The following is an 18,776-nucleotide window of genomic DNA, read 5'->3' on the forward strand; positions in this document are numbered from 1 at the left end:
GGATATAAAGACAATAAAGGAAATAGTCTCTGCCCTTACAGAGCCTTCATTTTATAGGAGGAGACAATCTGTATATATATGAAAACACATATACATATGTATATAATATGTGTATAAAAATACATATACAAGGTAATTTGAAAGAAGAGGGTAATTTTGGGAGGATCACCAAAACTCTTAGAGAGAAGAGAGCTGATAATGGTTTTGACATGTTATATAATGTGTACATAGTTCACATTTATTGGAGGTTCTTCAGTGGTGGTGTATGGTACAGGAGACATATCTCTTTGGTTGGTATCAAAGGCAGAAAAACCTGGGTTTGGGTCTTTCCTCTGACACATTATGGTTGTGTGATTCTGGGTAAGTCATTTAACTTCTCAGTGCTCTAGACAAGCAAACTATACCCTGGGTCTAGTCAGCCTCCTAGTTTTCTGCATTCTGTCAGCTAAGAATAGTTTTTGCATTTTAGAATAAAGTTTTATTATTTCAATATTCAATATTTAATTAATATTTATTATTTAAATAAAGTTTTATTGTATTAAAAATGCAAGAACCGTTTTTAGTTCATGGGCAGTACAAAAGCAAGAAGCTCACTGGATTTGCCCTTTGGGGCATAGATTGCCAATCTCTGTTTTGGCAACTCTAAGACAAAAGGAGAAGGTGCCAATCTGCACTCTTAGCGGGAATTTTCCTCACCTGGGAATTTCTTATAAAAATGAAATTGTAGATCCAGTCCCTTTACCTCTTTTTAATGGTGAGGGCACCACCTTTGATTTTTCTTTCCTTCTTCCCCAAATCACACAGTGGAATTTCCTCATATTTTGTGTCAAGGATACCTGAAGCTCTCAGAGCCAAAAATCTCATTTTCAAATGGCTTGGGTTTTTATGCTTTTTGAATTTCACTGGAGTTAGTTTCATTTGATGGTCCATGACCTGAGGTGTGACAAAACATAATTTACAGCAGTATTTCCTAAAACAGAGGATGATGAAGCCTCTCTTGACTACGTGGGGGATTCTCAGGCCCTGAGACCAGTCAAAAAGCATTTGTTGATCACTTATTAAGTGTGCACTTGTGCTAAACTTTAAAGGTACAAAAACAAAAATGAAAAGCTCCTGGCCTCAAAGAGTTTACATTCAATCGTAGGAAACCACAGGCACACCTCTAAGTGGACAGAAAACATGACAAGGTCATTGCAGGAGTAGGGAGGCATTAGTAGCTGGGGAGGGGGCAGGAATCAGGCATCACACAAGAATTGGGGCTGGAGCTGAGCTCTGAAGGAAAGGGGGGATTCTAAGAGAGAGAGCAACCCAGGAATGGGGGACAGCGTGTAGGGATCACAAAAGTTGGAGCAGGAAGGGACATCTGGCATCCTCTCATCTGAGTTTTTCTTTTTACAGACATTAAAATAGTCCTAGAGAAGTAAAGTTACTTGCCCAAGGTCAGATATAAGAGTAGCAGAGTCAAGATCTGACCCTCCCTCACCCTCTGATTCCAGAGTCACTGCATCTCTCTGCCTCCATTTTTCTCAGACAGATCTAATCCTGTCATTATCAAAAATTTTCTGGAGGTGACTGCCTCCTAATTAAAGTCAACTCCTTTGCCTGACATTTAAGGCCAGGCAATCAATAAGCATTTACAAGTGCCAACTCGGTGCCAAATAAACACTGCGGATACAAGAAGAGTCAGGAGACAGACCCTGTTCTCGAAGTCTGATGGGGGAGACAACAAGCAAACAAAGCGATATGCCTATAAATAGGAAATAATTAACAGAGGGAAAGGGCTAGAGTTAAGAACTGGGAAAGGCTTCCTGTAGCAGAGTCTTTAAGGAAGCCAGGGTGGCCAGTATATGACTATGAGGACAGAGAGAGTTCCAAGCCAGAGAAAAGCAGAGCCAAGATGGAGTGTTTTGTTCATGGAACAGCTAGCAGACCAGTGTCACTGGATATAAGAGAGTTAGGTAGGAGAAGACTGGAAAGGTAGGAGGGGTTAGGTTATGAAGGCTTTGAATGCCTAACAGAGCATTTTGTATTCGATCTTGGAGGTAACAGGGGGCCATTGGAGTTTATTGAGGGGGGGAGGGTGACATGGTCAGATTTGTGTTTAAGGAAAATCATTTTAGAGGTTGAATGGAAGATGGGTTGATATGAGGAGGCTTCCTGGAGGCAGTCAGGCCTACCAGTAGACTATTGCAATAGACCAGGTATAAGGTGATAAGGTCTGTACCAGAGCATCAAAAGAGAGAAGGCCCTCCATAATCTGTCACTACTATACCTTTCTATCTTTATCTAATATTCTATTCCTCCGCACATTCTACATTTAAAAACTAAACTGGCCTATTTTCTATCTCTGGAATATACCATGTTCTCTTATCTCTTATTTACTCAGGTTGTTTGGCATGCCTACCTAGGCTAATATTTAGAAAGCCCCTTTCTTGTTTTATCTGTTAAATTCTTCACCTCTCCTTTAAAACCCAATTCAGATGTCACCTCCTCCATGAAGTCTTTCTTGATTGGACCTAGGCAACTAAGTACTTGGAGTCAAGAAGATCCTGAGTTCAAATCCTGCCCCAGACATTCACTTGCTGTGTGGTCCTGGGAAAATCACTTAACTACTCTCGGTTTCCTCATCTGTAAAATGGAAATAACAACACCTGCCTCACAGTGTTGTTGCAGGAATCAAATGAGATAACATATGTAAAGCACTTTATTGACCTTAAAGCAATATATGAACTGTAGCTATCATTGTTGTTACTGGAACACATTTCCCTTTGGACCTTACATAGTGTTTTGTTTTGCAATTCCCTAAAGTGTAAGGTCAAGGAGGGATCTACAGAGGATGTAGAGAGGGAAGAAGGAAGAGATGGCAGAGGTTTTTGTTTCTTTCTCTCTTTTTTTTTGCCAATGGAATACATGACAGTAAGGGGATACAAACAAGAAATAGAAAAGGAGAATTGCGCCAAGTGTGAAGCCGGATCATTGGGACTTCAGTGCCAAATGGTGACGCCTCTTCATCTCCCACCATAGAGCACTAGAATTGGAGTGAATGACACCTCAGTCTACATCCTGCCTCAGATGCTTATAGCTGTGTGATGCTAGGCAAATCACTTAATCTCTCTGGTCCCCAGTTTCCCCATTTGTAGAATGGGAATAAGCCTTCACAAGGTTATTGTGAGGATCGAATGAAACCTTTAGGTCTTATATATGTGTTAGCTACCACAGCGGTCAGTCAGCCTGTAGCCCATCTCCAGCTGTGAGTATCCCAACTGTAGTCAATGGAAATAAGGATGAGGGATGATTTTCTGCTTAGACCTCCCCCTTTCCCCTTTCTTCTTGATCTGTCTCTGAGGATATTCCCCGGGGACTGAATAATTTCTGAAGATTCAAGTCTAGCAAGCCTAAGGCTAGGGATAAACAGATAATGATAGATAGATAGATAAAATTTATATAGTCCTTTAAGGTTTGCAAAATGCTTTGCACATTATTCCATCTGATCCTCACAACTATCTTAGAAGGTAAGTGTTATTTATACCCCTTTTACAGATGAGGAAACTGGGACACAGAGATTAAGTGACTTGCCCAGGGCCATACAGTTGGTAAGTATCTGAGGTGGGATTTGAACTCAGGTCTTCCTGACTCCAAAGTTCAGAGATCTATTCAACTTATTCCAGGCCAATGCTGGAACAATGCAGAAAGCTCTCACGTTCTTGGATTTCTAAGCAGTCTATAGTCTGGAGAGGACTTGATAACAACTGAACCTGTTCAGATCAAGATCCAGCATTTTAGGTTTGGGGCACATGGCACTTACTGAGACATCCTCACCCTCAAGTGTCCGCAGCACCTAGAATAGAGGAAAAGCCTAAGTGAGGCCTCCTGCTAAGTGATAATTTGGTCCAGTGGGATGGGCCTGGCCTGTACCTCTTTGCTCTTCTTTCCAGCTCCTCTAGTCATGTGGTTCAGCAGGTTTAGTCTGTTGTCTTCAATACTAGCATCTAATTAGAGCCTCTCTTCCTATGATTCTACCTCTCCTCAATCTGGTTTGGCCACCTTGCTGAGGCCTTCTCTGACTCCAGCAAAGCAGAGTTAGGAATGGAGTGGGAGGACTCCCAGTGGGCTAGGGCAGAAACCAGCACCTCCCTGGGTGGGCCTGGAAAGAGCAGAGAAGGGCATATTTATGCAGTCTTTTGGTAGCCAAGCTTTCAGGGGCACACCTAAGCAAACTCTGAGGAAGTCAGAGAAGAACTGGTTGGCCCTCAGAGCTAAGATACCCAGCCTAGCCTGGAATGTTTTCTTTGCTTAGTGCAGACAGAGAGCTAGGGGTTTTCTTCTCTTAAAGTAAAAGACAAAGTTTTTCCCTTGGGTACAATAAACCCCCAATCTGGAAGACAGTTAGATGGTATAAGCTAGCGACATCAAACTCAAAGGGAAATGGGACCCTCTACACCATATATAAGGATCTTTGTAAACTGCACAGTGACTTAGAAAACCATACATTAACATTATCTGTTTTGTTATATTTTTATTTTGTTAAATATTTTCTAATTACATTTTAAAAATAAAATAAAATAATTTTCAGTTCCAAATTCTCTACCCCTCTTCTCCCACCTACTTAAAAGGCAAGAACTATAGTAGGTTTGGGTAATATTCAGGAGTGTTGTGGGTCTCATGTGGACTGCATGCTGTGTTTGACATATTTGGTAAAGAGGCTAGAGATCTGGACTTGGAGGAAAGAAGACCTGAGTTCAGATCCTGCTTTAGATATTTCTTAGAAGCAAATTATGCAACCTCAGTTTCTTTATCTATAACTAACATGCCTACTATGTTCTAGGTACTGGGGATATAAATACAGATAAGAAAACAATCACTCCTTGCAAAGAATGTACATTTATAATGGGGGAGAAAATCAATATATAATTACATATCAATATGTTACATGTAATTAATATATTTTATAATTATATATCATAATATAGCATTATATAAGATATATAATCAATACTATATCTAAATTATATTTAAATATATTTGATATATACAGCATAAATATAAAATAAACACCAAAGATATACAAATTAATCAATAGTATATCTAACTTATATATAAATATATTATATATTTAATATATACAGCATAAATATAAATTAAATAAACACCACAATATGCCAACTAGTTAAATTCAAGGTAGAAAATTTGGGGAGAAAGGACACTAGCAGTTGGAAACACAAAGAAGGGCTCCATGGAGATGATGGTGCTTGAGCAGCATCTGGAAGGAAGAGAGGGCATCTACGATTCAGATGTACCAAGGAAGGGCATTCCTGACATAAGGCACAGCCCATGTAAAGGCACAGAACGGGAGATGTAGTACTGTGTATGATAAGTGAGTGGCACATGTGAGAAACACAAACAAGGCCAGTTTGGCTGGATCAAGGATTGTAGGATGGGAAGTAAAAACCTAATGAAACTAAAACTATAGGCTGGGATCAGATTGGGAAGAGCTTTAATAAACAAAGGGTTTTCTATGTTATCCTATCTGTAAAGTGAAAGAGCTGGACCCAGAGGCCCCTTCTAAGTCCCCTTCTCACTATAAACCTCTGATCCCAAGACCAGGCCTCAGGAAAATGACTACAAGTGTCAGTGAAAGGGAGAGGAGCCCTACACATGAGACCCGAAGGTCGCCTGTGTCCCCATGAGTAAGCCCTAGTCGGAGCGCCACTGGATGGCTTCTGAATTACTTTCCATCTCTAAATCCTTGACCTCCCCAGGGTACAGTCGGCACACTGTCTGTGACATCAGTGACCAAGAATCTTCCCTGTGCTCCCCTTTGTGACAATCTCCCCCTTAAAGCTTTGATTTTCATTTTATGTTCATTTTAATGTTCTTTTTAATGTTCACTTTAAACCTGATTTCACTTAGATGATACTATTGGGGAGGTGATGTCATCCAGGGTCATTTGGTCCTCTGCTGTGGGTCCAGCAGTGCCTTCTCAACCTTCCTGAAGGCATTCAGGCCTCACAATTCTGTGACCCTGTTGTCAGAAAGGAAAATGAAAGGCTGGTAAGTTTTGAACATGAAAAGACTTTAGAAATGATCTGACCCAGGAGTTCTTAATGTGTGTGTGTGTGTGTGAGCTGGATGCCTTTAGATCCCTTCTCAGAATGATGTTTTTAAATGTATAAAATACACAGGATGACAATCTCATTAAAATAAAGATGTCATTTTTTTCTCCATACAAGTTTATGGCCTCCCTATCAGTGGAATCTGTGGGCCCCAGGTTAAGAGCTCCTGTGTAGTCCAACCCCTTCATTTTACAGATTAAAAAACAAAAATTAAAATAAAAGCTGAGACCTGGAGCAGATAATCTCAACCAACAGAGGCTGGTGATGTGGGGGTGATGTGTAGTAAGGCAGGAGAAGAAGCCCACGGAGATGGTAGAGCTCTCCATTCAAGCTAAGAAGATTGATTCAGGAGATGAGGGTTATAAGTGCAGGGGTATGGGTGGGGCACGTATTACCCAGAGGCCTCTGGTCTTTCCTGTTTTCTAAACCAAACCCCAGGCTGTTCCCTTCCTCCTTTCCAAATGAGGGGAAGCTCTACAACCCTTTCCCTTTTCTCTGGATTGTCAGGGTCCACAGCTAATGGCATAGTGTCCACCATACCAAGGGTCCCTCCCCTGCCCCATCCCGGGAAGCAAAGGACCAAAAAGGCCACTGAGGAAGGCTTATTTGTCAGGAATGAGAAGTCATACTCCCGACTCTGGAACTGTAGTTTTTTCTTAACTACCAACATGGGCTCCCTTTGGTTTCTACCAGTAGGTTCTTCCCAATTCCTGTTCCTCACCCTTTCAGTAGGAACTTCCCAACCTCACCTATTACCTTTGACTATTGTCAAGGTTTTTTTTTTTCTTTTTGGAGGGCAATTGAGTTTAAGTGACTTGCCCAAGGTCATATGGCTAGTTTTTGTGTTAAGTGTCTGAGGCTGCATTTGAACTCAGGGCCTCCTGACTCCAGGACCGATGCTCTATTCACTGTGCCACCTAGACACCCTGTTAACTATTGTCAAGGAAGAAGTTCCTTCTGTAGGTATTGTGCAATTTGAAGCTGGGAGTATCTTCTGTTCCTTCAACTGAACTATTTATCTCTCCAACTGGACTATCATCTATCTATCTATCTATCTATCTATCTATCTATCTATCTATCTATCTATCTATCTATCTATCTATCTATCTATCTCTCCAACATCCATACCCTTGGATACTTGTGGCTAGGCCCTCCTAACCCAATCTAGCTGCCACAGATGTGTTGCTGTGTAGCAATGGGATTTCTAAATAATAATAGTGAGCATTTATATAAGCACTTTAAGATTTGCAAAGCTCTTTACAAATATCTTATTTCATGCTCATGACAACCTTGGGAGGTAGGTGCCAATATTATCCCCATTTGACATATGAGGTAACTGAGGCAGATAGAGGTTAAATGACTTGTCTGGGGTCACACAACTAGTAAGTGTTGGAATCTGGATTTGCATTGAGGTTTTCCTGACTTTATCCACTGAAACACCCAGCCACCTCACAAAGGAAATGACTTAAAGATAGAACCTTGGTTCTCCAGTTCTCCAGAACATTATATGCTGAGTGGGAAGAATGGTACTAAATGTTCTCAGTTTTGACTTTGTTTTAAAAAAAAAAAAGGTCCTTTACCCTGAATCACTGTGAGTTCTTCTCTACTTCTAACTCTTCCCTGAAGAGTTCAGTCTGATTGCAAAGAAATTGACCTGATCAGAAGTTTATTAGTTACCCCAAAAAATCAAACCTGTCTCCCCCTTCTACCACTCCCCCCCCATATATCATTGATCAGTTAGTACTAGGATAGGAACCTGCCCACATGGGTCCAGGAAAGTCTGATGGGACTGAGGGAATCTACTTTGGTTCCATTGATAAGATATGAGGTCAAATCCCACCTCAGACACTTACTAGTCATAACACATCTCTGGGCCTTAGTTTCCTTCTCTATGGAGAGAAGGGTTGTACTTGATGGTCCCAGAGCCAAGTTTCTGATCTTGATGACATCAGAAGCCATCTAGTCCAACCTTCTCATTTTATACATGAAACTGAGGTCCAGAGAGATTAAACAATTTACCCAAGGTTAAATGGCAAAGCTGGGATTTGAACCTACATCTCTGAATCAAAGTTCAGTGCACTTTCCATTGTACCATACCTTCTTTCTCCATCCATCCCTCCTTCCCTCCATACAATCTTTGCCCTTTTCAGATCGAATGCCCTGAGTCACACAGCTAAGGTTCCTTCTTTCTGGCCTGGCTCCACCCTTGCCCCTACTGAATACATTTATCTAGCTTTGGATGCATCAAATCTCAGGGCAATCACTTGTCTGTGGAAATTGTGCCACCCCTTGCTCCTCCCTGGAATGACACAGTCAACTCTTTCCACTTCAGGGGCTCATGCCCTATACCCTCTCAGAGCAAAGAAAACGGAAGCGATCCCTCCCACTGTGGGCGGGGAGCTCAAGGTAGAGCTCACAGCAGCTGGGCTTCTGACAGTGGGAGGGAAGAAGAGAGTCAAGTTCAGGACAGCCTGCACTTTGGAGCTGCTCCTGTCTATTTATACAGGCAGCCTCTCTCTCTCTGTCTCTGTCTCTCTCACACACACAGCTCAGAGAGATCACTCTTGACATCAGTGTCTACCTCAGACCCTGTCTCTGTCTCTTTCCCTCCTTTTTCCTCCTCTTCATTGAACTTCACTCATCTGTCCTTTGCAGGGTAACAGATTATGAGATTTCCCCTGTTGGTATAGCAGGTCTCTTTCCCTTCATTCCCTTAAACTCCTGATACCCTCTGCCAAGAGCCCAGATCTCAGTGAGGATCTGGCCACCATGGGCCAGGACCCAAGAAGGATCTGTTTGGAGACAGGAGTGATGAGGACCTGGATTGAACCAGTGGTGGCCTCAGCCCAGGTAGCCGCCTCCTTCTATGATGCAGGGCTGCTGCTGGTGGTCAAGAATTACTACAACCTTTCGAGTTTCTCTAACCACACCAATTCCTCCAACCCCAGGGGGGCCAGGGAAGATGCTCAGCAGAAAGCTATCTCCAACTTCTACATCATCTACAACCTTGTGGTGGGCCTCACCCCACTGCTCTCAGCCTATGGGCTGGGGTGGCTCAGCGACCGCTACAACCGGAAGATTTCCATCTGCGTCCCCCTTTTGGGTTACCTCCTCTCCCGCCTCCTCCTCTTGCTGAAGATCCTATTGGACTGGCCAGTAGAAGTGATGTACGGGGCTGCAGCCCTGGCAGGACTCTCAGGGGGCTTCACTGCTTTCTGGTCTGGTGTCATGGCCCTGGGCTCCCTGAGCTCCTCTAAGGGTCGTCGCTCTGTGAGGCTCATCGTCATTGACTTGATCTTGGGACTGGCAGGCTTCTGTGGGAGCATTGCTTCTGGTCATCTCTTCAACTTGCTTCGAGTGGGCAACCGGCAAGGTGTTGTCCTTGCTGTCTCTAGTGTAGGCTGTGCTATGTTTGCCTTCCTCTATAGTCTCTTTGTCCTCAAGGTCCCAGAGCCTGAGGTCAAGCCTAGTAAAGCCTTTGGTGTAGTGGACACTGTATCTGGGACCATAGGCACTTATCGCACTCTGGACCCTGATCATCCTGAGAAGAGGGGAGGGGTGGTAGAGCTTCCTTCCCTGGGGAAAGGAGAGCCCCGCAAAGCTATCATTGCTCTGCTTTTTACAGGAGCCATCATTTATGATTTGGCAGTAGTGGGTACAGTTGATGTGATGCCCCTTTTTGTATTAAGGGAGCCACTGAGCTGGAACCATGTGCAAGTGGGCTATGGAATGGCAGCTGGCTACACCATCTTCATCACCAGCTTCCTGGGAGTCCTGGTCTTTTCTAGGTGTTGCCGGGACACCACCATGATCATGATAGGGATGGTCTCCTTTGGAGCCGGCTCACTGCTCCTGACCTTTGTGAAGGAAACCTACATGTTCTATATTGGTGAGTTTGGCTATTTCCAATTCAAACAGTAGAAAGGGGGTTAAGTAGAGTCTGGAGATCTAAGTTCAAATCCCAGCTCTGTCACTTACTACCCACAGGCAAATTCCTTAACTTCTCTGGGTCCCTGTTTCTTCACTTGTAAAATGAGCAGGTTGGGCAGTGGGAAATACAGAAGAGGTGTCAGACCTGCTCTAAAAGGGCTTCTAGATTCATAGTTTAGATCAAGATTAACACATGGGAAATAAATTCTATAGAGCAAGTTTAGGAGGAAATAGTAAACTGTTCCAGTATCTTTGCCAGGAAAACCCCAGATGGGGTCACGGACAGTTAGAACATGGCTGAAAAGTGACTGAACTGAACTGATTGGCTGCCAGGATGACTAATAGAGATAAGAAGTGCTATGAGTTCAGAAGAAAATATCTCTGAAGGACAGAGGAGTCATAGAATGGGCTTCCATGGGAAAGATGGGACTTGAGCTGTGGCTAAGTTTGGATGGTGAATGATGGAGGGAGTGTGGGGGAGGCAAGGGGTGAGCAGTCACAGGAGGATGAAGCTTGCTGGGTCTCTAACTCTTCTTTCTTTTGCCTATTTTCTTAATAAATGGCCTCTGTGTCATTGTCATCCCTTATGTCAGGGTTTCCATGAGCAGCAATTACCTCTAGACTTAGGAGGATGTATTCCCAAGGCTTCTTGCAGATGGAAAAAAGCGCACACATGAGACTTTACACTTAAAAAAATCATGAGGTGGCAGGTGGAAGGACTGGTTATGCTGAGAGCAGTTTGGGCATACTTTAAAAGGGATCATTCATATGAACATTTATGATCATTCATATGAACACATTTATTGTATTCATAAATGTTTAGATAGCATGTCTGGAGTATATTGAGAGCTAGAAGGGACCTGAGATGCCATTGAGTCTGAGCCCCTCATTTTGCAGATGAGGAAATTGAGACCCAGGGAGGTTAAGGGACTTGCCCAAGATCCCTCAGTTAGGAAAGAGCAGAGGTAGATGTCAATCCCCCAGTGTTCTGATTTTTAACTCAGTGGTCTTCCCATTAAATCACACTCACTCGCCACTCTCTTCTCTTCTTCCCCTTTCCCCAAAAGTGGGATGATTGAAGTGGCTAGTTTTTGTTGTTTTCCTGAAAACATGCTGGTGAAATACCATAGCTTCAGAGTGAGGCTGCCCTCTTGAGTTAGGAAAGAGAAGAAGGACAGAATTAGAGAGACAGGATGGGAAGGAGCTCTAGAGGGACCTGTTCTCTGAAGACAGGTCTTTGGTGGCTCTTGGGGGATGCTGCTCCCTAACTGACTGAGGGAGAAAGAAAGGGTTTAACTCTGGTCCCCTCCCCCACCTTTCTCTTTCAACTCCCCTGTCTCTCTCTTCCTCAAGAACAGTTCTCAGAGACCTATTGACCTGCTCCTGAGAGCCCCTTCTATTAGACTTAAACACTAGGAAAAGTAGCCCAGATGCGTGGAAAGAAGAAGATTTTAATCCAAAATGTAATTTGCAGCACAGTGGATAAAGAATGTTGGTTTGGGAGTGAAAGGATCTGAGTGTAAATCCTGCATCAGATGCTAGCTGTGTGACCCTGAGTAAATCACTTAACCTTTCTGTGCTTCAGTTTCCTTATTTGAGGAATGAGGGGAGTAGATTTGGTGATTTCTAAGAACCCTTCAAGCTCTAAATTGATGGTCCTGTTGTATGATCCTGGTTCTGTACCCCTGCCCCTTCTACCTGAGTGACCTTAACTTCTCTAGACCTCAGTTTCCTCCACTGTAAATGAGGGAGGTTGGAGGTTTGACCTCTAAGATCCCTGCCAGCAGCCCTTGCTCTGTGATCTAGCACCAGCTTCTAGTCTATGAGAAAAGAGCCATTTCCCAGCAGCTCTTCTAAGTGCTGTTTTTCACTGGATACAAATAGAGGAGGGAGGGAGGAAGGAAGCATAAAGAGGTACTTGTTTTTGTTCTTGGTGAAGAGGAAGATTACTCCATCCTCTTACCTGTAGCTGCCTCAGGTGCCCTGCCAGCAGGACTAGGCACAGACCGCACCCAGCTTCCTAGCAGCTCATGAGCCCTCATGAGAAGACTATTACTCTAGACAGACAAGGTCAGGCTTCACTAATTTTTCTGGTTTGGTCACGTTGCAGCCCGGGCCGTCATGCTGTTTGCTCTCATCCCGATAACGACCATCCGATCGGCACTGTCCAAGCTCATAAAGGGATCTTCCTATGGTGAGGAGAGATTGCCTATGGATTACTGCTGCTCTCAGATAACCTGGGCAGGTTTGGGGAATGGGGAAGCCTAAGGTATACTCTCAGGTCTTGCAAAATTCATGGAGTTATGCCAGCAAGTGTGCTTACTGCTGCCTGCTGGCTGCCAACCAACCAATCAATCAACATTTATTAAGTTCTTACTATGGGCCCCATACTGTGCTTGATGCTGGAGATTCAAAAAGAGGCAAAAATGGGACATCAAGGTGGCACAGTGAATAAAGTGCTGGTCCTGGAGTCAGGACCTGAGTTCAAATGTAACCTCAGACACTTGACACACTTACTAGCTATGTGACCTTGGGCAAGTCACTTAACTCCAATGCCTTGTCTTCCCCCCCCCCCCCAAAAGAGGCAAAAACGCAGTCCCTGACCTCTAGGAGCTCACATTCTAATAACAAACAGATCTCTCTATATATAAACAAGATACATATAGGATAAATAGGAGATGATTAAAAGAGGGAAGATACTAGAACCACTTCCAGTAAAGGATGGGACAGAATAGAGAGGGCGTACTAAACACTCTTCAGTGCACAAATATTGTTTGGTAAGAATCAGATTGGTCAGCACAGGTGCGAAAGACTCTGAGAGCCCCATTATTGTTTTTGTTATCTCCAGAAAGTCCAAAGAAATTCAGGAAAAAAACCCCAAACACCTCAGCTGGTGAACTAGATTGAGATTGCCTAGGTGTTGAGGGAACTCTTTGAAGGACCCCATTGAAGCTCTCAGAAGTTTCAGAATAGAATGGTGTGTCCTGACAATCATTCCCAGTGACCCTTCTGTCTCTTCTACAGGAAAGGTGTTTGTGATCCTGCAGCTGGCGCTGGCGCTCACTGGGGTGGTGACATCCACGACCTTCAATGAGATCTACCAGCTCACCATGGACAAGTTCACTGGCTTTTGCTTTGCCTTATCTTCCTTCCTTGCCTTCCTGAGCATCATCCCCATTGGGTAAGAGTCACCGTGTGTTCTTCTCTGTCTGTGCTCCCATTGTGTCATTGAGAGCAATGGAGATGGGTTCATTTCCAGGGAATTTCTGGGGAAAATGGGCATTTATCTCATCCCATTTATAAAGTCTTGGGTAGGTGATCTTAAGAGGAAAAAGTTTAATCCAGCTCTCCTCCCCACAGAAATCCCAGATTGAAAGTATGGCAATTTAGGAATTTCCCACTAAGACAAGTGATAAATTGAAAACCACAGAGCCAGCCTAGTCATTTGGCAATGAAAAGTTATTTAGAGGATCCCAGTTCTACTTCCTTGAAATCAGATGCTGGGATAAGTGTAAAAAAATCCTCTTTTTAATCATACTGAGGATTTTTTTTTCCTTTTTTAAAATGATTTTTTTAAAATTTTTGGAGGGGGGAAAGTAGGGCAGTTGGGGTTAAGTGACTTGCCCAAGGTCACACAGCTAGTTTTGTGTTAAGTGTCTGAGCCGGATTTGAACTCAGGTCCTCCTGACTCCAGAGCAGGTATTCTATTCACTGCGCCACCTAGCTGCCCACCCCCCACTTTTTTCCCTTTTTTTTTTTTAAAAGCTTAGTTTGGCTCCTATCATCTGATTGTAACCACTGCCTTAGAGGCCTCTTTCCTTCCCCTGAATTATCAGGCTTATTGAAGCACATCATTTGGTGGCCCAGTACTTGATAACCTCTGTTCATAAGGTCTGTGTCTTCCTGCACTACTAGATCAAGGTCACCTGTGAGCGGATTAGTCACACTGAGACACATAACACTCACTTTTAAAAGCACTGGTGAGGGGCGGTTAGGTGGTGCAGTGAATAGAGTACCCACCCTAGAGTCAGGAGGACCTGAGTTCAAATCCAGCCTCAGATACTTAACACTTACTAACCAAGTGTTAGTGTTACCTTGGGCAAGTCACTTAACTCTAATTGCCCTACCTTCCCCCCTCCAAAAAGCAAAAAAATAAAAAAATAAGCTTGGCTGGGCAAAGGGAAGAGTAGAGGGGGTAAGGGGTGATTCTTTCCTTCCGTCTTCCTCTGATCTTACAAAAACCTTACACTGGGTCTCAAATGGTAACATGAGTGCAGCCAGGAGCCTGGGGCTGCTCTCTGGTACTGTGCATGTTTCTAACATGACTACATCTATACTTATGGTTCTTGGACCAAATTAATCATTTACGTGGTTTCTGTTGAGCAATCAGAGATATGTTTAATAAGAATTAAGTTGAATAAGAAGGAAGCAGCCTCTTATTAGTGCCTCACCCCATGCTGTTCCACTCTTCCCATTATTTTGAGGGGTGGGGTGGAAAGGGGAGAAGGGAGGATTTTACTGAGAGGAGTGGAGGGAGGTCGAGCTGGGGGAAGGAGGAATCTGTGAAATCTTTAGCCCTCCTGAAATTGTCCATGGACTAAAAAAATTATTTGAAGCCCACTAATTTGGGATGTGTGGCTTCTCCATGGAGCACTGTCTTGGGCTTCTTTTGCATCTTACTCCCCAGAATTCTGATCTAAGGGTCATAGCCCAGTGTGGGATCTTACTGTTGAGCTTGGCTAAAGCCAGAGCTAAAAATATTTCTTCTCTTTGGCCCTGCTACCTTCCTCCCACCCATCTTCAGTCTTCCTCAAGATTGACTACATTTAGTAGCCTCCCTACATTTAATAACTAACATCCCTCCCAAGAAGAGCAGCAGTCTATTTGTCATGAAACATATTAACTAACTGTCCGGGCTTTCTGCCACAAACTGTTGACTCTTTCTGGGACACAGTACTATTTCCCGTTCTAGACCTTTACTGACGTTCACCATTCCCTGTACCTCCTTTCTCCACAGCAGCCTTTAACAAAATGTGTCAACCTCAAATTGCCAAGGCATTGGGTCTCCTCTAGCATTCATTCTAAGGGAAATGTCCATGGTATACCGATGTTCATTCAAATACAGTGATTTGGGGCATTCATTAGGAGGAGCACAGACTGAGAGCTGGAAGGGCCCTCAGAAGTCAACTAGTTCATTATTTTATGGATGAGGACACAGTGCCTCCTCACAAAGATAATCAGGACACAATTCCTACCCTTGCAGAATTTATAGTTTAACAATAATATTGAATCCTGAAATAACTCATCTTTTCAAAGGAAGAACAGCCAAGACAATTAAAGGAGAGGCATTGTGACATCATGGAAGTGATATTGACTTAGAAGTTAGGAAAATGAGAAAATGATAGCTGAAGACTATCATTCTCTTAGCTTAATCACATAAAAATGAAAAGCTGATTTCTGGAAGAAATAACAAGAACAGATTTCCTTAAACAAACACATTCTTGTGGCCTGTTGGGATCTACCAATACTGAATTGTCCTGAGGCCTAGGAGTTAGTCAGATTAATCTTAAATCTGCTAGATATTTCTAATCCTTCATTTAATATTCCTCCTCTTTTATTTATGTATGTGTCACATCTAACTAGACTATGTGAGTAGGGACCATGTCCTATCTAAACGGTCTTCCACAGTGCTCTGTACATAGGAAGCCCTAACATATTATATGTTCAATCAAACTAAGCTGAATTTGAGGTCTGCTGGATTTGGCTGAACAGCATTGGGTGGGCAGATAGCCCCTATTTAGGAAAATGGACCTTAGAATCAGATCTTTCCCACTTAACTCTTGGACTAAAACAATGGCATATTAGAAGCGTGGGGGGCGGCTAGGTAGCGCAGTGAGTAAAGCACAGGCCCTGGAGTCAGGAGGACCTGAGTTCGGTTCTGGCCTCAGACACTTAACACCCACACAACAAAACTAGCTGTGTAACCTTGGGCAAGTTACTTAACCCCAATTGCCCTCCAAAAAAAGCAAAAAAAAAAGCATGGGGGTGGTCTTCCTTTTAAAAGATGCAGTACTCAAGGAAAACATTCTGTCTGAGATTGGCTCCATTTACATATCAATGTACCTTCTATATTCAATTCAATATTTTCCCAATTCAATACAGTTCAGCAAAAATGTATCAAACATAAACAATGTTAAACAAATATGTAAAGTATTGTAGTAGGGGCTGGGGGAGATAAAAAGATGGAATGACACAGTCCCTACCCTCATAGAGATGATAATATAGTGTGTGGGGTATGTGTGTGTGTGTACGCATGTGTGAGTGTGGATGTGGATGTGTGGATGTGATACATACACAAGTAACCAGGATACACAAGAGAGAATAAATATATAAGAGCCATGTAAAACAAAGTACTCTTTTATGCCTGAGGAAAAGAAAATAATTTCTGACTGAAGGGATCAAGAAAGGCTTTGGGGAAAAGGTAGCATTTAAATTGGGTCTTGTAGGATGGACAATATTTCAACGTGTAAAAATGAAGTGATATGGGAAGAGGAATTAATTCTGGGTGCAAAGAAGTAAATAAAAGCAAAGAGACAAGAAAGCATGGGACATGTATAAGAAAAGGTAAGTTATCCAGTTTTGCTGAAGCATAGTACAGATGAAGTGGAGGAAAGAGAGGGGTGAAATAAAGCTGAAAAAGTAGACTGAGGCCAAGTAACAGAGGTCCTTGAATCTGTATTTTGTTAAATTAATGGCAACGAAGCCACTGAAGTTCTGAGTACTAGATGGAGGTGTATGATTAGGGCTTGCATAAGGAAAATTCATCTGGCATCCAGAGTAAAGGATAGCTTTTAATGGGGGTAAGACTGAAAAAAATATGACCAGGTTATTGCAATGGCTTAGATAGGAATTAATTAGAACCTAGACTAGGGAGGGGCAGTAGGAACTTTAAAAAGGAGGGTAAGAGATTGTTGTGAGAGATAGTACTAACTAACTGACATGGGAGTGAATCCAGAGGGAAGGGTCAAAGATAACACTTGAGGTTTTGAGCCTAAGTGAGTGGATGAATTATGGGCACCATCAACAGCAATAGAGAATTTGGGGTGGGGCAAGCTTTGGAGAAAAGATAAATTCAGTTTTCAACATATTGAATATGGAATACTGAAGGGACATAGAGCCAATAAACAGTTGAAATGAGAGTCTAAAGTTGAGAGAAGAGTCAGGGCTGGAGCACTGGCTCTAGACCAGAGGACCTGGGTTCAAATCTTGCCTCTGATGCTTTTGACCTCTGTGACTTTGAGCTAGTCACTACCTGGGCCTCAGTTTCCTCATATGTAAAGTGAAGAGGTTGGCCTGGAGTGCCTCTGAATTGTGTTATAGTTCTAGATCCCATGATAGTGATGTGGGAGACTATATTTGAAGCTATGGCACAGGAGAAGATTATCAAAGGAACAAATATCAAAAAAGATCTGAGAGAGGTTGGGCTTAGAACAGAGGATGGTATAGAAGGGACAGGAAATGCTGGGTAAGACATAGGCACAAACCTGCCAGCCCATCTCCTCCTTTCCACTCTCTAGTTTCTCACAGAGCAGTAAGTTCGTGTCATGGACAAAGACCATACTTAAGAGCTAACATTTGTAGCAATGGGAACAATTACAGAACGCATGTGGAGGAGGCCTTTTTATACTAAGGCCAACTATGTGATGCCAAGAAAAGGGATCTGGGCTTGGAATTAGGAAGACATATTCTTTTTTTTTTAAAGCAATTGGGGTTAAGTAATTTGCTCAAGGTTACACAGCCGGTTATTTTTGTGTGGGTGCTGATTATCTGAGGCCAGAGCCTATCCCAGGTCTCCTGACGCCGGGGCCAGCACTCTTACTCACTGTGCCACCTGGCTGCCCCAGGAAGACATATTCTGGTTATATGACCAGGGGTTATATGACCACTTAACCTCTCATAGTGCCCCAGGTAACTCTCCAAAATGATAAGTTATAGAAGATGTTTTAAGTTGCTAAGGGAGGTGATCCTATTGCCAGCCTTTAATATTTAGTTTTAACTTTGGAAACCAAAGCAAAAGGAAAACATTTTTGTCATCACATATTTCTCTCTCCCTTTTCTGATATAAATGTTAACTGACTAAAAACCAAATGGTAGTTTGTATTTGTAGCTGAGAAGAATAGTTAGCAAATTAACTTTTTAATATTAACAGTAATAAGTGCTTTGATTAACAAATGAAAATGCTTTTGAAATGTTACCTAGCTTGAATTTCACAGCAGGGATCTAAGCTCAGTGGATCTACTCCAGTACTAATCCAAGTAACCAATGTCTAGTAAATTATCTAAGCTCATGAACTGGACCTTTCCAATTGATGTGTGAACATCAAATGTTTGAATGCTCATTATGTGCAAAGCACAAATTAGAAATTTGCTAATTGTTCTTCTCAGCCATAGACATAGATGACAATTTGGTTTTTAACCAGTTAACATTTGCATAAGAAAAGGAGAAAAATAAATGGTGGCAAGGTTTTTTGTTTTCTTGAATTTGCTTTGCCTTCTTTAAAAGTCACTAGCCTGTAATGGTTGGGTTTAATAGCATTTTAAACTAGATTTCACTAGTCCGGGCACTCCTTATCCTAAGGTAGATTTAAATACCTCAAAACCTTAGTGGAAGATTTAATGATTGACTTTGGTTAAAAAAAATTATCTATTGTTTACCTGGAGCAAAGTGAGAGTC

At 42.6% G+C, this 18,776-nt stretch overlaps 1 protein-coding gene across 1 annotated transcript in view; it reads left to right on the plus strand.

Annotated features, from left to right (window-relative positions):
- The first annotated feature begins 8,511 nt into the window (after nt 1-8,511).
- Nucleotides 8,512-18,776, plus strand: part of SLC46A2 (solute carrier family 46 member 2) — a 14,218-nt gene continuing 3,953 nt past the window's right edge. The window contains exons 1-3 of the mRNA XM_069107444.1: nt 8,512-10,002; nt 12,154-12,237; nt 13,068-13,224. Of these exons, the coding sequence (XP_068963545.1) occupies nt 8,883-10,002; nt 12,154-12,237; nt 13,068-13,224 (1,361 nt within the window). The 5' untranslated portion in view covers nt 8,512-8,882. The remainder of the gene's footprint in view (nt 10,003-12,153; nt 12,238-13,067; nt 13,225-18,776) is intronic.

The sequence above is a fragment of the Petaurus breviceps genome, unplaced genomic scaffold, assembly GCF_028583685.1.
Source record: "Petaurus breviceps papuanus isolate PSGF00001 unplaced genomic scaffold, PetGlider_PUasm1.0 90062, whole genome shotgun sequence".
NCBI classification, from domain to species: Eukaryota; Metazoa; Chordata; class Mammalia; order Diprotodontia; family Petauridae; genus Petaurus; species Petaurus breviceps.